The sequence below is a fragment of the Grammomys surdaster genome, unplaced genomic scaffold, assembly GCF_004785775.1.
Source record: "Grammomys surdaster isolate TR1022 unplaced genomic scaffold, NIH_TR_1.0 201, whole genome shotgun sequence".
Taxonomy (NCBI): domain Eukaryota; kingdom Metazoa; phylum Chordata; class Mammalia; order Rodentia; family Muridae; genus Grammomys; species Grammomys surdaster.
This window is the reverse complement of record NW_021604646.1, coordinates 9,722,810-9,747,462: the sequence shown is the minus strand read 5'-3', so window position 1 is coordinate 9,747,462 and position 24,653 is coordinate 9,722,810. Positions and strand designations below refer to the sequence as shown.

At 41.2% G+C, this 24,653-nt stretch overlaps 1 protein-coding gene across 1 annotated transcript in view; it reads right to left on the bottom strand.

The window, feature by feature from the left end:
- Positions 1 to 1,750: 1,750 nt before the first annotated feature.
- The window catches only part of LOC114623687 (carboxylesterase 1F-like), a 25,804-nt gene continuing 2,901 nt past the window's right edge, over positions 1,751 to 24,653 (bottom strand). Inside the window, exons 2-14 of the mRNA XM_028770361.1 lie at positions 22,961 to 23,165; positions 21,848 to 21,992; positions 19,894 to 20,027; positions 17,992 to 18,145; positions 14,382 to 14,486; positions 13,656 to 13,760; positions 12,712 to 12,750; positions 10,653 to 10,793; positions 8,203 to 8,283; positions 7,878 to 8,025; positions 3,727 to 3,858; positions 2,371 to 2,443; positions 1,751 to 2,107 (exon numbers count right to left, since the gene is read on the bottom strand). Of these exons, the coding sequence (XP_028626194.1) occupies positions 1,936 to 2,107; positions 2,371 to 2,443; positions 3,727 to 3,858; positions 7,878 to 8,025; positions 8,203 to 8,283; positions 10,653 to 10,793; positions 12,712 to 12,750; positions 13,656 to 13,760; positions 14,382 to 14,486; positions 17,992 to 18,145; positions 19,894 to 20,027; positions 21,848 to 21,992; positions 22,961 to 23,165 (1,634 nt within the window). The 3' untranslated portion in view covers positions 1,751 to 1,935. The remainder of the gene's footprint in view (positions 2,108 to 2,370; positions 2,444 to 3,726; positions 3,859 to 7,877; positions 8,026 to 8,202; positions 8,284 to 10,652; positions 10,794 to 12,711; positions 12,751 to 13,655; positions 13,761 to 14,381; positions 14,487 to 17,991; positions 18,146 to 19,893; positions 20,028 to 21,847; positions 21,993 to 22,960; positions 23,166 to 24,653) is intronic.

Below are 24,653 nucleotides of genomic sequence, written 5' to 3'. Positions count from 1 at the left end.
CATGCTCTCTTTAACCCTCCTTGTCTTGTCTATGTAAAGGCAATCTTCTTCTTTAAGAGCTGTACACAGTCAAGATCTGTACACAGCCTTTTCTATTGTAATAGAGTAAATCATCCAATAAGGATCTTTGCGATTTTAGGAGGTCTCTTCAGACAGCGAAACGAGGGATTTCTTCAGATTAGTGATGTCAATCACTAGCTGTTTGATGTTCTTGTCAGTGGCCCTTCAAAGGTCTGAGTAGTGTAAGTTCGGAGGCCAGCATCTGGATTAGAACTTCTAACAGCAGACATCACGGGTGATTCATTTTTACCTGGAAAGGAAAAAGAAGGGAATTCTCAGGGAGATTTCTCTTCCCTGGATGTAAATTGTTATTCATCGTACTTATGGTTGGGCCTGGCTTTGTGGGGATATCTTTTTTTTTTTTTTACTAATCTTTTTGGTAGCCAGTTAGCTGTGCCTTCTGTGGTATCAGACAGACATATCAATCCTCGGCCCTCTAAGGGAACTGGGTCTGGGCTATTCCCTTTAAGGGTAAGATGGTCCTTCCCCATATCTGTGGCAAAGTTTTGTTGGTCTCGGTGGTGCCAGAGGCAGTCAGCAGCTGATTTGCCATGAGCTTTCAGCTTTAGAGAGATAAAAGTGAACAAGGCATGATGGAGAGTATTTCAGGAGGACTCCTTCTGAGGGGGTACCGTTCCCCCTCTTTTGTTTTTAAAGCCAATTTTTCAGAGTTCTTGTAAGATCAGGGCAGAAGCGCCAACAGTCGCTCCTTCCACACTCAGAGAGTCATGAAGACCCTATTTAAGGATATATCATTACTCAACTTTTAAATTACAACCATTATTCAACTTTCAGATTACAGAGATCCACAGGTAACCAGTGACTTCCTACCTAAAGATTTCTTCCTGTAGCATTCCAATCTCTGTAGCTGCCAGTGGCCATAGACAAACTGCATTCACCTGAAAGGAGGGCTGGAAATGAAAAAGAGACGGAGGGGTGAGAGAAACATGGAGCCAAGACAAAGTCCTCTGATCCAGGCTCAAAGTTTAATATTCAGTACTGTATTTATATAGGGGAAGCCCACCAGAATCCATCCTTTGTTTCAGCTGGATAATGTTGCAAAGCAGGCTCCACCGGCAGTCTCTTCTTCTAAGTTCTTGCAGGAAGTTGCAAGTGTAAACAAAGCAGCTGGCTTTACCTAGGTGTTAAGGTCCTGTAGGAAGTTGTAGGTGTAAACACAGTAGATGACTTCACCTAGAAGTTAAGGTCCTGTGTGGCAAACAAGGTCTGTTCAGACTGCTCAATGCTGGGAAGGGCACAATTCTTCCTTCTAAGATCTTAATCATGCATCTGAATTTTTTCATGAGCATCTGACAATATACATAGAGAAGTCTGTAGTTGGCATAAATTCCTCCATCAATATGCAGTTCCTATGGCTTTCAAACTCTCATATTAGCCCCCACTTTGTCTCTAGTAAATGTTTGTATTTTCCTCCTTGATACTGGATGATGTCTTGCATCTGAGGTATAAGACAAGCCTAAGTACAAAACCTGGTTTTTCTGCAGCGTGTTTCCTTTCTTGTTGATTTCAAAGTAACTATTTTGCTATGGCATCTCTTGTGAAAGATCTTTTTATGAATTCTATCCCTCTCTCTCTTTCTCTCTCTTTCTTTCATTTCTCTTTCTCTCCCCTCATCTCTTACTTTTTTTCTGGGGTACGTGCATTTATAGTCAGTCCAAAACACAGATACTTATTTGACCATAAAAAGAACATTTATTCTCTAAATTGAGGCCAAAAGTACAAACATTTCCCTTCCCTGGGCCCTGCCTATATCTCTGACAAAGTTCTTCAGGATCCTTAAAGATCCATCTTTGGTTTACATACACCTTTAGTGGAAGAACCATATCTTGGCTGAAGTCTGGTAGAGCCTTGCATTCACAGCTCATTGTGGGTTTGCTGGGATTGTTTCTTGGCCAGGGGCTGTGTCCAGAAAGCCACTTCCTCCCCTTTCAGTCTCTGGGCTTGCTGGGTGGTGGCACCAATCTGCAGATATCCTTCTTTATGGTCATACTCTGGCCAGTGAGGCAGCCCTTTGCCATTAGGGTTTCTGGGAACAGAATCAAATAGAATTCCTCAAAGCTACTCTGTGATCTCCGAATTTTTAATGAGATTTATAGTGATTCCTGGATTATCTGTGCCCAACTATCTTCTTATCACAAGAGATAGGGAGAAACAATGTAAGAGCAATGGTTTGGAGTGGCTGGATTTGAGTTTATGCCTAACCTTTAAAAACTACTCTTCATCCCAGTGAAGACAATTGAGGTCTGGTCTTGTCCACTACCCCAGTCCCATCTTTGCCACTATCCTTACCCATTCCGAGCAAAGTTGGCCCAAAATTTCATCACCATCTTGCTGAGTTTGATCTCCTCTTCAGAGGCACCATCTATGAGGAAAAGTTGGGGAGGTTAAAAGCAGAACTCAGGGTACCGTTTAGAAAGGCAGAACTCTGAACCTATTCCATACCAACTTAGTCAAAAGTCTACAGAATCCTGGTTAACTGGTGCACACTTTCAGACTAAGGAGAACTGATTTGGATTTATCAGCAGAATCTAGCCCATCCAATACTGCCTTCATTTTCCATGCCTATCCATTTGTTCTTCCACACTCAAGGTAGAAAGATCACACCATGGGGTTTCCTCTATCCCTTAATATTGTTGATTCATAGGTCCTTTCTTAGTCTTGTAAACTTGTGAGTGTTGAAAAATATAAAAATGCAGATGTGCTAAGTCTTTAACTGGGAGCTTGCCATGACAGATGATGTGCCCTGAGCATCTTGAGAGTGGGTTAGGAGCCACATGCAGTTTCTGAAATTCATAGGTTTAGAAAGGTTTTTTTCCAAATATTAATTGTGTCAGAGCATCATATTGCATTATTAACTATAATAAAGATAAAAATTCACATACATGAATATTAAATACCTACATAGATTGGTAGACATACTATGTGGTTTGAATATGCTTGGCCCAGAGAGTGGTACTATTAGGAGGTGTGGTCTTGTTGGAGTGGTTTTGACCTTGTTGAAGGAAGTGTGTCATTGTGGGGGTGGGCAATGAGACACTTCTTCTAACCACGTGAGAGCTAGTCTCCTCCTGTTTGCCTTTGGAACAAAATGTCGAACTCTCAGCTTCTCCTGTGTCATGCCTGCCTGGGTGCTGCCATGCACCTGCCTCAGTGATAACATACTGAACCTCTGATCCTGTAGGCCAGCCCCAATTAAAAGTTGTCCTTATAAGGGTTGCCTTGGTCATGGTATCTGTTCACAGCAGTAAAAGCCTAACTAACATGCATACCAATATATGTGAATCTGATTCACAATTAACACCAATTCTGAACTTACCATCAGTTATGTTCTGGTATGTTATTTTTATTATAAATTGAAGAATGGGACTCTTGTCATCAAGTGGGCTATGTGTGATGTACAACATCTCAATCTCTCGTCAGTGGTCAGGAATGTGAGAGAAGTTATGCTGGGGACACAGCAATATATATTCGCCTTCGTGTATTTTAGAGCAGAAGAAAGGGTGGCCACATCCATGTGTACCTCACCCCCGTTATACTAAATTAAGAAACTAAGATCAAGACTGGAGAAACATTTCCGAGAATACCAAGCCAAGACTGGAGCCCAGACCTATCAATTCTACATGCATATGAGCAAAGAGCTATTACCTCTTAAAATTGGGGCACCAAAGACAGAGTAGACTTCATCTGCATGGTCTCCTACTACATTCTTGGGTCTTTGGGGTGATGTGAAGCTTGGGTGGTATTGATACTCATACATGTAGGTGGGAGTGCCACCATCTGGAAAGACATGAATTCATAATAGTTCATGTTATTTGACATACAGCTTGATGCAATCAAGGCTCCTATCTTCAAAGGAAACACCTGTTCATAAGCCCATCAGAAATCATCTTCAAGAAAATCCATTGATTTACTAATATTTGTATAGTTAACAAAAATAAAAGTGATATTTGAATTTTATGTTAATGCAATTAGCATAACAATTGTATAATGAATATTACAATGAACCTGGTAAATATGCTGTATGGGTGTTAATGATAACACACTAGTGTTTGTTCATTTCAAGTAGATCTACGACACACTAAGTGTCTTCATTCAGCCTGGCCTTAAAAATTTCTAGAAACTGAACAAAATCTAAGTGTGTGTCTGACAATAATGTTATATTTCTTGTTAAATTGCTGTTTAAGTTATCAGGTGAGTGGGTGGGCTCCAGTACGGAACTCTCCAGCACTTTGCTTTATTAACCTTCTCTCTCATTTCCTCCCTCCCTCTTGCTGGAACTTCCTCCTCCAATAAACCATTCTGCATTTATGTCACATGTATTTTATTACCCTCTCTTACTCCTCCCCTCTCTTCAGACCTCTTCTTTCTATCTCATGCTCCCCTTTCTAGTCACATATACAGAGACAGACACAGATATACACAGAAACACACACAGACACTCACATGCAAACACACAGGCACAGGCACAGACACACACACACACACACACACACAGATATATGTACAGACACAGGCACACAAAAATCTAGGCTCTATCTGTGACAGAAACATGTTATTTGTTTTTCTGAGTCTGAATGTTTCCTTATGATGGAAATCATAAAGATTTCCATCCATTTTCCTACAAGTGCTGTCATTTTATTTTTCTTTATGGCTGAGGAAAATTCCATTGTGTATGTATACTATATTTCCTTTAGCCATGCATCTGTTGATAAACACAGAAGACAGCTCTATGCCTTAGCTGTCACAGTAGACAGTTCTATGCCTTAGCTACTGTGAACAACACAGTAATAAACATGGGCAAGTAAGTACGTCTGTGAGAGAAATCACTTCAGCACAAAGTTGTTCAGAGATATATCTTTTGTGTATTAGTAAGGAGTCTGAAAGAAATGGGGCATTCAGAAATGAGAAACAAATATATAAACAAAAGGTTATGGCATAAATTACTTCTAGTCAGGCCTTGCAGAATTCTTTAAAGTAAAGCAGAAAGATACTAGTGAGTAACAGGAAGCGTGACAGCACAGATATAAAGGATACAAGTTAACATAACAGTCCTCAGATACTGGAGGACTGTAATGATGGAATGTGTAAGGCTCTATCTTCAGGCCACTCAAGTTATGTAATGATGGTGTGAGAGACTCTGTGTCCTCAGTTCAAAAGGTAACAAAGAAAATAGCACCAACAAATGCAGCTGAAAAGAATGAGCCTTAGCTCAAAGAAAGTGTCATCAACAAAAAAATGTAAATTCTGATGTCAAAATTATAACATGCATATAGGATGGAGAAAGTTTGGGGCTCCTACATATAAACAAGGACAAACTGTTACCAGCAATATGTTGGCTGCTGTGTGAGAGATTCTTGATTTTAAGCAAAAGGCAATTACACATAAAAATTAGTAAGAGGCACAAAATCAAAGCAGAAAAGACTCTAAGCATTCCACTATGGAGAACCATTAAGCCACAAGGGAGGGCAGCCAGATAGGTAGAAACAAAGTGATACTTTCAAAACAACAACAACAAAACAATCCCAAGAAAATAACACTCTTAAGTCTTTGCCTATCAACAACTCTCTCTAATATACTCTCAAACCCAAACAAAGAGACTTGCTTCATTTTAAAGCCTTGTATCTTCTGAAGGTGAAGGAACAGGAAGAGACATTATACGATGATAGAAACTATCACAGAGGAGAGGTAGCTACAGTTATATGAAATGATAAAGTTCAAGCTAACACTGTAAAGGCAGAGAAATAAATATATTGCATGTTGAATTCATGGGTTGATCTTAGGGAGGATAAAGATTACAATAACAGGATCAACTTCAATATCCCCACCTTTAAAACCAGGCAGATCATTCACACAGAAAAAAATGAAGAAATACTTGGCGCAAGTGGTGTTCCAACAAAAATGTACATATTATGCCAACCAATTTCAACAAAAGACTGATGTTTTTTAAACTCCTATACAACATTCTTCAGAAAATCTCCATTAAAGCTAACAGGAGTGAAATTATAGCGAATATGTTTTCTGAAAGGACTAGAAAATACCAAAGTCAAAAGAAAGATGAATTTTAGAATTATTTATTTTAATTATAAAAGTTTAAATATTCATGCTGAAGTCAGAGAAGTAGACAAGTGAAGAGCAGATCAGATGTAACTTACGAAGATCTGGAAAATATTTTACTAATGCAGTGCTGGCCTAGCATACTGGCAGATCTAGGTTCTACTCCCAGCACCACACACACACACATACATACATAGAAACACACACACAGTTTCTCTCTCATACACACACACTCTCACGAATGCATATAGACACAGAGAGACAGAGAGATAGAGAGACAGAGAGGCAGAGACAAAGACAGACAAATAGACAGGCAGAAGAGAAATTTGTGGAAGTATAAAAATGTACAAAAAGTTGCCTACCTATGGACCTTTGCCTGCCTGATGGACTAGAGGAGGCCAGAGTAGAGTACAAGGATCTGAGAGAAGTTCCAGGAAATGATTCAAAACCTTCTCTCTCCTGTATTCCAGAACCCCAAGGACACTGCAGTTACAGAGGCAGTGACTCCCTATTCACCACCCCTCCTGTTCACCGCACTGTGTGGAGCCTGCTAGAGCAATCCCATTCACAATCCAAATGACATTCTTCAGCAAAAGAGACAGAGCAATATTAACATTCATACTAGAGCACAAGAAACCCGGGATAGCCAAAGCAATATTGAGTAGTAGGAATACTGCTCCTGGAGGTATCCCAATATGTGATTTCAAATTATCCTTCAGAACCATAGCATTGAAAATATAAAGGTACAGAAAGAGATACATGGATGAATGAGATAGAAAAGTGGACCCAGATATAATACCACATGACTACAAACAACTGGCTTTAAAATTCCCCCAAAATACACATGCTAGGATAATTAGATATCTCTTTATTGAAGGATGAAACTCAATCTTTATTTCTCAACTTTCAGAAAACAACTCCCAATGGATGAAGGGCTTCAACCTAAGACTTGAAACAGCAAAACAGCAAGAGGAAAATATAGAGTATATGTGTCAAGATGTAAGTACCAGACTTCCTTTCTGAATAGGATGGTAATTGTTGAATGAACCTAGTAATCAACAAATGAAACTTAATAAAATTACAAATAGATTTGAGATTTTTACAAATACTTAGTCAATCGAAAAAGCAGCCTACACAGTGGGGGAAACTCTGCCATTTATATCTGATAGAGGATTAATACCTAGAATATACAAAATAATCTGAGAAACTAAATATCTGGAAAATAAACACAATAAAAAATAGGCCATGGTTACAAAAGATGATCTTGAACTTCTGATCCTCCTGCCTCTTATCTTTATTAATGCCTGCATCTTTATTGATGGTCTAAAAGCAGCCATCAATAAGGAAAGAGTTCAAACTCAACATTAAAAAAAATTCTAATACTATAATTTAAGTGGTGAGATTAAAGGCATAGGCCCTATCCCAGGTTGTAGAGTGCTGGGGATTGAACCCATGGCTTTGTGCATGCTAAGCAAGCATTCTAGCAACTAGTATGAACATCCTACACATCCCTGGTGTTGTTTACTGCTATCAACTACCAAGTTAACTATTTGCAATTGCACCTCATCCTCAGAGTCTATTGATTGGGAGGGAAAAAAAAAACATGACAGGATCTCTGCTCAATCAGACTAAGCACACTGACTATAAGAACTTTCCACATCTGTCTATCCTAGGGAGTATGCAGGATAGGGGCCACAGCAGGAGAATCTTCATCACTCTCCCATCCAACTTCTGTGACTCACCTCTGTGGTCACGGGACACAATCACTGATGGAACACCAAATGACACATCCCCAATCAAGTCGAGGATTCCATCTCTGATCTTAACGGGGTCATCACTACCTTCTGTATACTTCTCAACAGCATCTACAATTATATTCTCTGGTATGTCCTGAAATAGATGTCAAACATGATCACCAGCCTCTCCTGCAGGTTGAGGCTTCATTGAGGCTGACTCTCCTGTGGACTGTGTAAATCCTTCCTGGGGTGAAGCAGTGGTAGACATCTGAAATTTGGCCCAATCCCTCCAAATATCTGTATTTCTAAGCTAGGGGTCATGAATCCTTACAAACATGAAAGTAACTTTCTCCACGAATCCAATGGCCATCTTTTTGTCCAATTTTGCATCAGCTGGTAGAAATCCCATCATCTGTTAAAAGAAGTGATTAAGAATTTGTGAGTCCTAGGGAACAAACAGAAAATGACAATCAGGAAAACCATCCTCTTACTGTGGGATGAAGGCTCTAGCTGTTCATCCAGTGGGTTTGGGTCTCTCACAAGTTTGACAAAAAGAAATTAATGAAGCAAATGTTTTATACAGAGAAACTCAAGGAAGAAACTGAAGACACCCCTAAATACTTATATCTGGAAACAAGTTCCCTAGAAAACAGTTATTCAAAGTTAAAGCAAAAGCAAAAAGCTCAGAGACAGATGCGCAGGTTATACCCTTCCCCTAAGACCAAGTTTCTGATGTTTGTGTCCAGGAATCGCCTCACAAACCACAAGGACACTCAGCCAGACAGGGATAGTTTATTGATCATATGCCCCAGGACTGATTGAACAGGGCCACAGGTCAGATTTGGGAACTGAACCATGAGCCTGAGTTAAGATCCTACAGAGCTTTTTAAGCCTGAGATCTGCAAACATCTGTACCAAGTTATTCCATCAATCAGGATTTAGGAATAGGGGATTTCCTTAGGAGCATGTCTCTGTTGTACACTTACCCTGCTCCCACTGGTTGGGGTACTCAACTGTGGCATGGGACTTGCTTTGTCCAATATTCATGTCTTAACTTGTCTACCAGGATGGGACTTGTAACATTCATGGCTAAACTTAACAACCAGGATGTCAAACCTACATACATGTTTCTTTCTGCTAAGTAGGATGTCAGCCCAAGAAGGTCTTGGGAACTTAAACTTTACTTAACTGCTACTTAAAACGGAAGTCTTATCTTAAACAGTTTCTTATGTCTCTTACGTTGGAGTCCTTCTAGGGGCATCTGATACCATAAAAGCTTATACACAGGTGCAGGAAATACCGCTGGTGATTAGTTCGGGTTCAAGCTTATTGTGGGTAACTATACAAAATGATACATACTAATGACTTCTATTGTGATTGGTTTTTAAGGACACAGAACATAAAAGAATATGTAATCAATTTGGCATTGTAAAGTTTCCTATTAACAGTAGAAACATATGAGGAAAGGTTCCTTATAATGGCAGGCTAGCCAGATAACAGTTACCTAGGCCTTAACATTTTACCTAAGCCTTAAAATTCCATTTAGTCCTTAATATTTTACCTAGGCTTTAACATCTGAATCAACAGCTTTGCCTGTGCTCTTTGATCTCTAAAATCCTTCTGCAGAGCAGGAGAACTCTAAGCTGCAACTGATTCCCTTCAAATGTCTAAGCTTGACTCCAATGACAGAATAAGGCACTTCCTAAGATACACATAACCCTATAAAAATGCCTATTTGAGAAAGTTCAGTGATTTTGGGTGAAATTCCTCTTTCCCCCAGCAAAACAACAACAGAACACTGTTGAGAAATCTGACCCTGAAATGTACTCTCTCTTAGAGCTACGACTGTACAAAATTCTCAGCCAGCCTCCAATCATTTCTTTCATTTTTGAAATATAAAACATCAAAACAAAAATTTTAGCTCAATATCTTAAAGATAAATTTTAAAGCATTATCCATAATGTGGGATAAAAGTTTGGGAAGCTAACTGTTGTTCCTTCTTTCAGTCCTTGGGAAAGACAGAGAACTGACTCCTTTAAGGCTCTTACTTCACTTCTGCCTATTGTCACCAAGAGGAGTCTTTCTCTTCTTCCTACATCCTGGAGATGTAGATGTGTGGATTCATCATCATCACCACACCACAGTACCTTGCAGAGTTCTCAACAGTCTGGAGACACCTCTGGCTTTAGGGTTAGGGAGTTAGTTCAGGTAACACTTTATCGTTCTATCCCTCTTGTCCTATTACTGATTAAAATATGCTCCCCCTTTTTTACTATTAGCAGTGAGTATTTTAATCTTTAAAAGAATCTATTTCTCCTCCATTCAAAATAAACAATAACTCAGAAACCCCTTCCTTTGAAAAGTAGCAATGAGCCACTGGGCATCCCTGTGGAGACCTATAGGATCAGAGAGTCCAAGCACAAGGAGGAGATGATATATGTACCCCAGCCCAGCCTTCCTGAACTCCCAGCTCTTTCCTCACTTTCTACTTGACCTTGATTACTCAGGCTACAAAAGGGTTATACCAACAGACCCTGACCTAGCCCAAGAACTTCATAATTCATTAGGTAAAGGCAAGCAAGTGATATAGAGTTCCCAAGCCTGTACATCTCAGGTGGGCCACACCAGAGAATATTTCCTTGGGTGAATACACTAGAGTGATGGGAACAGCTGCCCAAGACACAAGGCAGGGCATAAAGACAGAGTTGATGAGAGCACAGAGCAGACATATGATAGCAACCCGTTAGTAAACAATCATCTGTCTAAGGGATTCATGCTCACTGTTGGCAGAAGCCAGCCAAATTCTTGCTTGTTGATTCCCACAATGTAGGGCACAGTGTTGAAGTTCTTCCCAGCCAGGAGCTCTTTTGGGTCCTTTGGCAGCACCACTCCATCGAGCACAGTTGACACAAACTGGAGGGTCTGTGGAAGAGAGCAGTACAGACTCAGAAATCCCTCACATCTCTCGCTATACCTGTCTAAGGGAGCAGATGGAACACAGATCCCATGACTGGCAGAGTTCAGAAATCTGTGTCTTTTAGAAGGCCTGTGAGCCACAGAGACCAAACTTTTGGCATTTGTGAATGATAGGACTAAAAGAAATAGTTAAGTGAAGGGAGGGAGGCATTTTCATTAAATATGTAGCATGTATAAATACTTTAAATATTCATAAACATATATATTGAAATATATATAATTAACATTTCAATCATGAATATTCACTAGAATTGATTTTTACTATTCCTAATGGTTAGGTCTATAAAGTTCCCATGAATATTGTATTTGTGAATCCTGGGCCTCAGTTACATTGGAATTTTAGAGCTAGGTTCTTGGGAACCACTGGTCACAATATTGTCATCATCCTTATATGTGGAACCTTGTTTAAATGTACCTTATATAACATATATTTCTCACCAAGAACTAGAATATGCAAGATTTATTCATAATATAATAAATATGCCATTTGAGTAGGGATTACTACTTCTTCAACCTTGGGTAACAAAACACTTTCTTTAGCTTCAGCTGCAATTCATTACTGGCATGTGGATGCTAAATACTGTAAGTCCACTAGTTTAGATATTTTAGTATCGTTTCCACAGGTTTATCATACACAGTAGCTATCACATGACCATTCCCCCCAAATTATAAAACTGGAAAACATGCAAATTCTTTTAGGTGTGCTGTATTGCTGTCAGAATGTCAACACAAGCATCATAGTCAAGGGCATGATGTCCAAATGGAAAAGGCTGTGGGTCAAGAAAAGAGATGCTGCCATTTGGAGCTTAATCCAGGATAGTCCAAGTCGGAGCCTGAAGGAATGAATGTCCAAAAGCAAGATTAGAGAGAAGAGGAGTCACAAAGTGAGATATCCTGAACAGAATGAGCACATCCTTATTGAAGGTATAACTCAATGGAGTGGCTGTGCTTTGAATCTTAAGTATCCCTAAAGGCCAATGTGGTATAAGTTTGGTCTCCAGCCTGTATTTCCAAGAAGGGGTGGTAGATTCTTTAGGAAATGGGATTAAGTAGGGGTTCAGGTAATGGAAGTGTCAATTTAAGGTAAACTGTGAACCCCTGTCTCTTTCTTACTTCCTTCCCTGTTGGCTTCCTCTAATTCTGTCCCATTTCCTACTTTCTTTTTTTCTTTTTTTTACCCTTACCTCTGATTGTAATGAGACATAACATAGTTTGCTAATTTATTTTTGCTATATCTTGCCTGAAAGATGGAATTCTTTGAGAGACAGATATTTTTCTGCTTTACTGCTGTCCATCTCTGAAACCATAACCTGTTGCATAGTTATAGCAACATCCTCTTCAAAATGCTAAACTTCTGAAAGAATTGAGATTCTTTAAATTTCGTAGTCATCTAACGGATGGAGTGGTCAAGAGGACAGGGCTATAAAATTTAGCATGGCTAATGTCACAAGACCCTGACTACTGATGGGAAGTGAGAAGAGGGGAGACCATGGAGATCACTACTGGAGTTTTTCTGGGTTCAAGAAAGAAGGTGCTACATCTCCCTGTGTAGCTTATGACTTACGTTCTTCAACAATGGTTTCCATCACCCTTAGTTAAGCAACTCAGCCATATGGCAGTGTAGCCTCTTTTCATTGGTCCTTCTAGTATAATAATTATAATTGAGAAGATACAAGGTTGCTGATTGGGAGCACTAAACCAGCAATCAGAGGAGGAGTGTCAACACTGCTTCTGGTTTTCTTTGCTTTGCTAACCTGTTACTCTGGACCTCAGCAGTAAACACACACACACACACACACACACACACATAGAAGCTTTTGCAATCAGTCTAAGATTGCAGCTACAAACCTTAGAAGGTACTTACCTCTTTGGTATCTTCTTGCAAACTGAGTTTAAACAGATTCTATGGAGACATAGAAAGTGATTATGGTTAGAGTCTTCCTGGTATAAAGCACATCTCCAGACCTGTGCTCCCAGTTTCTTCTCAAGCAGGATAAGAGAAACCTATATGGCATCTTCTCAGTCCATGCAGATGATGGATAAGAATGAGGCCCTTGGAGGGGCAGCAGTAGGGATTAACTAGTTCCAAACATAGCATCAGCACCACTGAGGCTTGGAGAAGGTGTCAGTCTCTGTGCTGGCATCCTTCTTCAGCCCTATCCCTATCTCTTCTGGTAACACCACCCCAATTTTTCTGTTTAGAAAATGAGTGAACAAGGTGACTTCAGTGGCAGGATGTTTTAACTTTGATGGGAGACTAAGCTGGATGGATGGTGGATCAGCAGAATGGAATGCATCCTCTGCTCCTGCTCTTTTCCTTCTGTGTCTTCATGAGTTCAGAACATGAACTGGATCACCATGACTCAGAACACAGGGGTCAGCTCAAAGATGGATACAAGACAGTGCTAGTCAAACAGACTTTGACTCTATAGGAGTGTTGGGAGGACTAGATTAAAAAGCCAACAAGACAATGAGAAACTGGGGTGTAGATATTTATCTTTAGAGCACCCGGAACAAGCTACACTCTTATATTTGAGTTATTTGATGTTTTTACAATCCATTCCCTTTCCTGATTAAGGCTTCTAATTTGAGGGCTTGTTTACAATAGTAAACCCCAACTCCTATAAGCTCACCGATGCTCATTGTAGCCCACCACGATGGAGGTGATTTCAATGCTACTCCATCTAATGGGTCTGACCTAAGTGTGTTATGGTTAGAGTATCACATGGTCCACACTGGCTAAAGGAGCTGAATAAATGAAGCCTGTGTGCAAGCCTGTAGAGGAAGTTCGCTAGACTACACACCCACCATTTTCTGTGCGACCTCCAAAAGCTCCTCCTCTGTCTTCTGGCGCAGGCAGTGAACAATGACGGCAGATGTGGTGGTTTTACAGCCAGCAATAGCAGCAATTTGCTGCAAGAGATAACAGGCAACCGCCAATGTCAAGAGCAATGTCAGTATCTTCCACTGATGTAGACAGGTGTTCTTACCCTAAATGCCATTTCTAAAGATAGAAAAGATTTCCTGAAAGCACTCTAGATCAATAGGCTTTCCATGCAGGCACAAAATGTTGCCTCTGTTATTGGTTTTAGTGTGTGTCACAAACACATCTGAGCCTGTTGTCTTAACTTTCAAAATACAACGTTGCAAGAATGCATTATCTTAAGGGAAGCCCTATGCAGTGGATAAAAGGGGAGGAGTCCATAATTCCACTGTCCACTCCATTTACATGCCTATCAACCTCTAGTTTCCAGCATCTGTTATATAAGGAGAACTAATACATGTCTCATGTTTCAGAGGGCATCCTATCTTTCCAAACAACTCATTCAGAATGGCAGAGCGTCTGAATAACATGACTCATAGGAAGAAACTTCAGAACCTACTGGATATAGTTTAGATGAAGCCCTAGACGTAATTTCTCTTCAGCCATTCTCACACTGAAAATCTCTGAAGCACGTAGCTGAGTCCTATGATCAGAAGGACCCCTGAGGACTCCAAGAAGGAGTATGGCGATTTTCCAAGGGAAGGACCTACCTTAGTCACTGGCCTGATATCCTTTGTATACAATCCAGGAGTGAGGGCCACACCACTCTCAGAAATGGCCCTGTGGTAGAGGTTCTTGGACAATGGGGACAGCATCTGTCATGAAGAGAAAAGGGGAGATTATACTTACAGGGATTTCAATGTCATCCACTTACCCTCTGAATTCTCCCTGCCCTGGTCATTCTTGGAGACTCTGGATCTAAGACTCCACAAAAGAAACTCAGTGGAGTGAAACTAGGGTGCAGAGTAAGAAACAGCAGAGAATGTGTGTGGCAAGTGCCTATGGTGACAAGCAAAACTACTTGAAAGACATTTTGACAATTCTAGCCACAAATTCTGTCTGAGATATTTTTGTTATTTTGACTTTATCCCCCCCCCCCAAAAAAAAATAATGATCATGGCAAAAAAAAAAAAAAGAAATGAGGAGTCAGTTTTGGAGTAGAACAATTAGTGTTTCAAGTTAACGTGAAATATGGAATAAAGAGAGAGAAGAAGGGGGAAGGAAGGGAGGAAATCGTGGTATCATCATGGAAGTATACAAAATATATACTTCATATCCTATCGTGTATAACGGAAACAATGGGAGATATCCTAAGATCCTGACATTTGGGATATTCAATAAATAATGAATTCATATCTTACCATGGAACTCTGCAATTATGAGTGATAACACTGTTTGAGTATTTAATGCTTGGGGAGATATTTATGTCATACCGCATTTTAAAGAAGAGTTTCATTGCTAAACAAAATGCACAATCATATGATAAGATTCAGAAGGTTCATGGAAAAACAATAAATAAATAAATAAATAAATAAATAAATAAATAAATAAAGGATGACTATATAGACTGGCAAATAGGTAAATTTGCAGAAACAGTAAACAATAGATAGGACAAGATATCCACAGTGACCATATAAGAGCCACAGCGCTATAGATGACATTTTTTTCCTTAATGTCCATCTGTAATTTTTCTTTCTTTCAAATTAAATATGTGTGTATAAAATGCAATCACTGAGTTTATATTTTGCTTAACTCTGTTTTCATACGGCTACCAGAACTTTCTATAACATCTCCTTTTTTTTAAATTTTTTTTCTTTTTTTTTATTGGATATTTTATTTACATTTCATATGTTATCCCCTTACCCCATCCCCCACCCACCCGGGGAACCCCCCATCCCCTTACCCCTCCTCCTTCTTCTCTGTGGATGTAACCCCCACTTACCCCCCCCCCACTCCCACTTCCCCACCCTCAAAATTCCCACCACCTTCCCACCAGGGGCGTCCAGCCTTCATGAGGTCAAGGATCTCATCTTCCACCTGTGCCCGGCAGGGCCCTCCACTCTTACACATTCAGCTGAAGCCCTGGATCACTCCATAAGAGCTCCCAGGCTGGTGGTTAGGACCCTGGGAGCTGTGGTTGATTGGTATTGTTGCTCTCCTCATGGTGCCACAAACCCTTTCAGCTCCTTCAGTCCTCACTCTAACTCCTCCATTGAGAACCTCATGATCAGTTCAATGGCTAGTTGTGAGCATCTGCCTCTGAATATGTCAGACTCTTGAAGGCCTCTGAGGAGACATCCATATCAGGCCCTTATCGGCATGCACTTCCTGACTTCCACATCAGCATCTACCTTTGGTGACTGCACATGGGATGGATACTCAGGTGGAAAGGTCTTCAAATGGCCCCTCCTTCAGTTTCTGTCCCTCACTTTGTCTCTATATTTGCTCCCTTGAGTATTTTGTTGCTCCTTCTAAGAAGAACTAAATCACCCCCACTTGGTCTTCCTTTTTTATGAGCTTCATGTGGCCTGTGAGTTGCATCTTGGGCATTTCAAGGTTCTGGGCTAATATCCAATAATCAGTGAGTGAATACCATGTGTGTTCTTTTGTGATTGGCTTACTTCACTCAGGATGATAATTTCTAGTTCCATCCATTTACCTAGGAACCTCTCGAATTCATTGTTTTTAATAGCTGAGTAATACTCCATTGTGTAAATATACCACATTGTTTGAATCCATTCCTCAGTTGAAGGACATCTGGGTTCTTTCCAGCTCCTGGCTATTATAAATAAGCCTGCTATGAACATAATTGAGCATATGTCCTTGTTATATGTTTGAGAATCTTCTGGGTATATGCCTAGGAGTGGTATAGCTGGATCCTCAGGTAATGCTATGTCCAATTTTCTGAGGAACCGCCACACTGATTTCCAAAGTGGTTGCACCATCTTGCAGTCCCACCAACAATGGAGTAGTGTTCCTCTTTCTCCACACCCTCGCCAGCATCTACTATCACCTGAGTTCTTAATCTTAGCCATTCTGACTGGTGTGAGATGGAATCTCAGGGTTGTTTTGATTTGCATTTCCCTGATGACTAAGGACACTGAACATTTCTTTAGGTGCTTCTCGGCCATTCGAGTTTCTTCCATTGAAAATTCTTTGTTAAGCTCTATACCCCATTTTTTAATAGGGTAATTTGGTTGTCTGGAGTCTACTTTCTTGAGTTCTTTGTATATATTGGATATTAGCCCTCTATCAGATGTAGGATTGGTAAAGATCTTGTCCCAATTTGTTGGTTGTCGTTTTGTCCTATTGACAGTATCCTTTGCCTTACAGAAACTTTGCAATTTAACTCTTATTTTCCAAATACGAATTTTTCTCACCTCAGATCCATGTTTTGCACATTTGCTACCCATTCTTCTCCGTCCCAGCCTCATATGCCCCCATCTCAACCACTTCCCACAAAAGAACTCACCCTTCTGCTCCAAACTCTGATGCCCACCCTAGTAGTTATAGACAAGCCACAAAGCCACCTCATACAAAATCGTTTCTTCTCGCCACACTTGAGTTCCCTACCATGTAGATCTACTTGGATTCAAACAATTACTTCTTCCAATTTGTAATTTATCATCAACCTTATTTCTCAACAGACACAAGGTAAGCATCAGTCCTAGCTAAGAAGATACTGGTAGTCTATAGTACTCAAGAGAGGGAGGGCCTCTGCTTTCTATAAGAGTGTGGCCCTGGTGGGTTGACCACACCCCAATGAAGGCCACACCCCCAAGAATACATGGACAACATAAACTATATATGATGAGTTTAAAATTAAAAATGAAAAGAGGACACAAAGTTAAATAGGGTCTGGGGAGCAGGTGGATAAGCAGGAGATGGGGAATAATGAATACCATCAAAATTCACTGCACGAAATGCTCAAAAACTAATAACAAAAACATTATGAAGCCAAAGCCTTCTGTACAAAATGAAATTCAATTTTTTATTGAATAAACATTCTTAAAGACTTGAAAAATATGGTGGATAAAGGTAAAAAAAAAACTCAATTAATTGAAGAGGCCAGGGTTGTCATTGATCCAAGCTAGAACTGGCGATGTCTACAACTCTGGGGACACCAAGTAAAATTCTGAGCTTCCTAGGAACCAAATACCATTAGTTTGTTTGTAGGTGACTGACCATCTAATGTTGTGCAGGAAGTAAAATCAAAACCAAATCCAAGTTTTGGACCAGCAGTTGGCTGGTATCTGAGAGGTCCCATCAACAGCCATATTAACAAAACTGGACATGAGGCATGGAACCCAAGGTACTTACAAGAACAGAGACACTGAAACCTCCTGCTGACTCTCCAAAGATGGTCACAGAGCCTGGGTCCCCTCCAAAGTTGGCAATGTTGTCCTGGACCCAGTGCAGCGCAGCCACTTGGTCCAAATGACCCCAATTTCCCCGGCTGTGTTCATCCCCTGTGCTGCAAGAGGCATAGAAGGTACACATTGCATGGCAGAGATCTTAGGACCATAAATGGACTGGGGGTGGATCCTTTGCAGCTTTCTGGAATCCAGGTGAGATCAGCATCCCTGACATAGGAATCTTCATCTGCATTAGGCTGTCACTCATTATTCTGACAACTATATACTAAGAGTCCACATCCAACTATGGTGTGAGGGCCACAGCATCTCTTGAAACAAAGTTTTAAAAAAAAAGGCAATGTTCAGCTTACAGCACAGAGCACAAATTAACAGATAAAATGAGAATATGGTATCAGGGACTGGAGAAAGAAAATCAGGTAAGGAAAGAAGCAACGGTGGGTCTGGGATGTATTTTAGGCTCATAACCAGAGAAACCCTCTTGAGTTGGCTGCATGTGCTAGAGTCATAAGTAAAATGGGCGCACAGAGCTTTGTAAATATCCAAAGAAGAGAATTTCAATTAAGATGAGAAGCAAAAATAAAGGCCCTGGAACTTGGGGGACAAAAATATATGTGCAACTCCTGTGTGATTCAGGTAGAGGCAGTGCTGTGAACCTTGGCATGGCTTCTGAGTTCCTGCAATTCATGTGAGTATTATGCAAAGGCACAACAGTTATTGTTTCACTAACTGTTCTGGCCATAGTATGCAGCAGTTACCATGTAAAAGTTGTAAGTTTGATTAAAATGACCCTTATAACATTAACCTATCCCAAGGCTTTGCTAGGTGGAAAAGTGGATCCAAAGCAAGTGGATGAAGCATATTTTAAAGATAAACTTGCAAGGATCTTTTGCCTGCCTGGGGGGAAAATGGCATGAGCCAAGAGTCCAGGATGGATGCAAACTGTTGTGAACAAATGGGTGCTTGCAACAGCAGCAGCTATATAGGTACCTTGTTGGAAACAGATGAAGACCTTGGTTGTATCAGGGGTCCAGCTTCTCCCTGTGAAGTGGGAGAATTCTGTACATGTGTAGAGAAGACCTGGAGGTAGGTAAAAGGACTACATAGGACTTAAAGGAGAATCGGGGGTCACAAATTGGGTGGAAGTGTTGCTGGTATCACTCAGAGTATTTATAGAGAGGGAGAAGGAAGCACACGGTCTCTGAGGTCAAGGAGAGGGGGACAGAGAAGTAGTTGACATGGTAGCAATGAGGACAGCTACAAATCCAGGACAAAGAACCTTCTCATTGTAGCCAGTGTTATAAGCTATATGAGCTTGGGATGAGTACCGGTAAGGTCTCCGTTAGCTTCTAGGATGACAACTTGGCTGCATACATATTCAATGGTTTGGATCTGCTCTTTGCCACAAGAGCTCATGTACAGGAGCTTCAGTTCCTAATGTACTAGGTTTATTCAGTGTTAGAATTTGTAGAAGGTGAGGTCTTTCATTGGGTGCACTGTATTTTGAAGCAGTCTGTATGCTCAGTAAAATCATGCTATATCCCAAGAAAGTGAGTTGTTACCAAAAAGGCAAGACTAACTTTCCATTTTCTTGAACTTTCTGATTTACCATATGGTTGTCTCTTTGTCCCATCGACTCAGTTTCTAGTCTTCCATCATGATGCATTATAGCTTAGGGCCTCACCCTATACCCAAGTCAGAATAATGATGCAGTCCTTGGTATCCTGCCACCCCAAACACTGACCTAAATAGATCTGCTTCCCTTATCACTGACACATTTCAAATACATTGCTATAGAGCTAATCAGTATAGTAGCCAATATGCAGAGAGGAGTGTCCACAAACCCTACCTGAGGAATCCCCAGATGCTCAGGCGGTACTGAATAACCACCACCACCACGTTTTCATATGCAGAGAGGGTCCGTCCATCAAAGGATGATGCCCCACCCACCGTCAGTCCACCTCCATGGATCCACACCATCACCTAGTTAGCAAAAAAGAGTCATACTTGTTCTATGAAATAGAATTGGGAAGGGGCTCAGATGTCTGGTTTGATTTCCCTGGCCTGGCCCTGATTCAGAGCATTATACTCAAAGTTTACCAGGGTCTAGCTGGGTTGCAAAAGTAGTATTGTCTTTAATCCTCAACTTATCTGGCTGGAAGCCAGGATATCACCTCATTCAATGTCCCCATTTTTCTTCTTAGACCTATGTGCCAAGTCTCTCCAGGGTTCTTCTAACTGAAAGCATCATCATTTGAACAATAATGGCCGAAGGTGTTATCTTTTCCTAGCACTCTGACATCCTGACATGTGGTCCATTCTTACAGCTGAGTCTTTTAGTTTCCATCACTATTACCTGTGATGTGCCTACATGCTCATCTCTAGACCGTGATTGGTACCCTCTCAGGCGCCTTTATTCCTCCACCTCCCCATCTTGCTAATCCCAGTTTCCATCCACCTTTTCTGTCAAGCCTTCAGCCGTCTGACTATTAAGAGTGTCTATACCAGGTTGTTTTAAAGAACTTGAGGCTGATCAGGGATATAATAACTTTAACTTATGGCTTCAGAATTTAAAGAGGTCACATTTCATAGAACTGAGAGAAGATAAAGTTGAAATCTTATACAACACTATATGGCACTGCTAATAAGGAAAGAGAAAGCAAGGATAATCTGAGCCATGCTTTTCTGGTCTTTGCCAGGACTCAGGTGCAGCTCAGCAGCCACTAAAGAACATTTATAATATGTGAGGGAAAATGAGGCTAGGAAGTCCCATGATTCCTGCTCTTTCAGCAAGTAGAAGCAGATCCAGAATCTATGGCCAGACCCCATGTCTCTACAGCCTGTGTACATAGCTTGATAGTTCTTTGCTTTTCAAACTCCGTGAACTTCTATTTCTTCTCCCCTTGGTCTCTCTACATGGAGGGTCTGCATCAAACTCATCTTAGAGTAAAGATGAACCAGCAGGTTGGCCAATGAAATGTTGAAGCTGTTATCTTGTATGTCTGTAAGGACTTGCATGCCATATTCCATGAAGGCAAAGCTATACATAAACTGTCCATGTTCTTACTTCTTTTCCTGACTCTTAAGTCTGACTGTACAGATGGAGAGTCCAAAACAGAAGGGGAACAAATGAGTGGGGGTGAGATTTGTTCTTATCTCCTTGCACAATGCAAACATATTTAGGATGAAATAGGATTCTGGTGACTTCTGCTTTCTCCTATTCTTCTGAGTTCTGTTCCAGATGCTGCCAGGAGACTGGGTGGATGCTCATGCTCTGTCTTATTCCACTTCAAAGATATCTCTTTTGTAGTAGCTTCTCCCCAGGACTCTGCCCTGTAACTGGCAGCCTGCCCTCCCATGGTCTCTTTATTTCTATGGCAAATGCTGACTCATTAGGCCATCAGCATGTGCCAAAGGCAACCAGGGAGGGGAAAGAGCTACATTCAATACAGTTGCAAAGGACATGAAAAGTGCTTATGAGATTGCCCTAGACTCCTCCCTCCACACTGCTGTCATGGAGCATGAGAGTTTCCCCCTGGCAGTGAAAGTTGTCTTAAGTAATGTGAGGAAAAAGGCGGCACACATCTCCCTTGCCAGTCCCTGCCTAATAGTACACACAAGTGTGAAGATTAAAGACCAAAGCAATTGTCCTGCCACTCCTTCTGGTGGAAGGAAGCTCTTGGACCCTGACTCAGTCCTGGCATGTCTACCCTTATGTCTAGCTGCCTTCATTTCTTTCCAGTCACACCAAAAGACCCGGATGCTCTAGCACTTGAGACTAGATTAGTGGTTTCCAAACTTACCGGTAGCCTGCTGTTCTTTGAAAAGTCAGCAGGAGTGTAAATATTTAGGTAGAGACAATCTTCAGAAAACTCAAGATAGATTTTCTCCTTTCTATTCGTTATCAGGTCATTGACCCTCTGCCCTCTAACTGCATCTTGGGAACACCTGGAGGGGAGAGCGAACACCTGAGATTCCAACATATAGAAATGGAAGATGTCACCTGAGCTTCAACCTTACACCAGGATGTTTGTGCTTGTAAATAGAGGGCTAGAATCCAGTGTCATTAGTAAGAGGGACTTTACGGTTAAGTGGTGAGAATCTGGAGACCATCAACCCAGTAGTGAAGTGCTTGGCATTTCTCCATTTACTCAAGTCTTTGAGACACTCTGGGTAATGTAGAGATGTTCATAGTCTGACCTACCTAGGATATGACAATCTCACCAGTGTTTGTGTAGTACTTTACTCTTGGATAGCCCTAGTGCAGTGGGCTGAGGGTGACTGATCATTCATCATAAGGCCTTCTTCTAGTGCTTATGAGATTTCTGTGAATCCAAGAGCTATACCAATAACTGTTTATCCTATTGCAAGTCATGGCTGACATCTTTATGGGATGATCCCAAAGACCTGCAATCTAGTATTTAGTCACTGACCTGCTAGATGATACTGGTTCAGTACTTTTCCAGCTCTGTGCCCAAATCTTCAGGAGCAAGTAAAGCCAGTACTATCTCTAATGACCTCTATCAGCCTCTTATGTAAGAATAACTGTTGGCTTCTCTGTCAAGAGATCACAAAGGACCACTGTAGAACAGATAAAGAACTGGTGGGAGTTGGTGACTCACCCCGGAGTCTCAGGCACAGATTTTAATTTTCCTTGTATACTAACTCATTTAAGCTAACACACAAGTAAATAACTTAGTTACTAACTAATTAGTGCTGCCTGCCTATCCCTAGTTCTGTTTAATACTGTCACTTTAGAGAGGACTCTAGAAAGGAATGAAAGGTCTGTAACGTTTATAAATTACTCTTGAGGCTTCCAGAAGAACGGCTATCTGGCCAGAGGATGACTCCCTCCTGCATCACATAAAGACAGATGCTCTCTCAGAATGAGGCCCAGACCCATGTCAGCAGCTTACATTGGTGGGTAGGTGGTGGTGTTCTTCACGAAGCTCCAGGGCTCTGCAGGTTGTGGTGGAGCAAACCTCAAGGATCCAAGAGGGGGCTTGGCAAAGGGAACTCCCAGGAAGACGGCCACAGGGTGTGTGAATCCTTCTACATAGATGTATTTTCCCAGGACTTTGCCCTGAACGGTGTCTACCACAGGTGGTGAAGATGGGTTTCCTAGTAGACACAGAGGAGTGATAACATCAGACCTGGATTCCAAAGTCATGAAGGAAAAAGAACTGCCAGGATGAACAGAATCTTTGGTTTCCCTCTTAGAAACTTCTAAAAACTCTTACGTTTTTGGTTGTAAGCCAAGCCTTTAATGCCTGAGCCAACTCTCCTGCTTACTAAATCAGATGCAGAGACCCACAGCCAAACATTGGACAGATCTTGGGGACTCTTATGAAAAAGTTAGGAGAAGGTTGAGGGCTCCAAAAGGTATAGAAACTCTACAGGAAGATCAAAGTCAGCTAACATGGACCCTTGGGGCTCTCAGAGACTGAACCACAAACCAAAGAACATGCACCGACTAGACCTAGCCCTCCCTTCTCCTGCACATATGAGGCAGATGTGCAGCTCACTCTTCATCTGGTTCTCCCAACAACTGGAGCAGGCTGTTCCTAACACTGTTGCCTGTCTGTGGATCTAATTCCCCCAACTAGGCTCCTTTGTCTGGCCTCAGTAAGAAAGGATGCACTTAGCCTACAGAAATTCAATGGGGCAGGGTAAAGGATATCCATGGGAGGCCTCCACACTCACAGAGAAGGGGAGGGAAGTGTTAGGGGAGAGACTATAGGAGGGGGGACTGAGGGGGAACAGCAATCAGGATATAAAATGAATGAATAAATAAATTAATGAAAAAAATGGAGCCCTCTAGAAACCTGTATCCATCAGGACTCTGGTGCTAAGCAACATGCTGAACTACAGGATGAAAAAGAAATGGACCCTTGTCTCAAGAAGGTGAGCTTTATAGGAAAATAGACATGCTTGTGTTGGAAGAAATGAGGTCTTCTGATTGGTGACGTTGTGGAGGAGCTGAGAAGTTGAGCAAGAGGAGGGATGACTATGAACAATGGAAATATAGAGTGATTAAACAGGGAGCAAAATCAAGAGGTCCAAACAATATACATGCCTGGCTAGGAAGGATGAACAGCCTATGGGTGGAGTTCACGGAGAGAAGATAATCCATAGAATTCAACATGTATCAGGGAGGGCACTGAATGCCTGGTTAAATGATGAGATTTTACATGGTGGGCAAACATGTAAAAGAAGCGTTTCTGGAATTGAGAACACAATGATCTAAAGTACCCTGGTCTGTCTGTGTGGGATCCTCCAAGGGGAAGAGGAGACTGAATGATATCCATCTGACCTTTGGCTCCATTCTTCAACAGCAGACAATCCCCACAGCTTCCTTATCTATTTTTACATCTTCTGTGAGACCAGAAAGAACCACTCTAAGCCTCAGGATGTTCACACATTTCATCACAACCAATCCTGGTGTCCCTTTGTTTGGTTAATAGCCTTCTTGTCAGAGCATTGTTTTAAACATGTGATTTCTATCTTCTGGTCCTGTTTCCCTTTAGCTGCAGAAAATATGTCAATTCCTCCTCAGTAAGTTGAGAGAGAGAGAGAGAGAGAGAGAGAGAGAGAGAGAGAGAGAGAGAG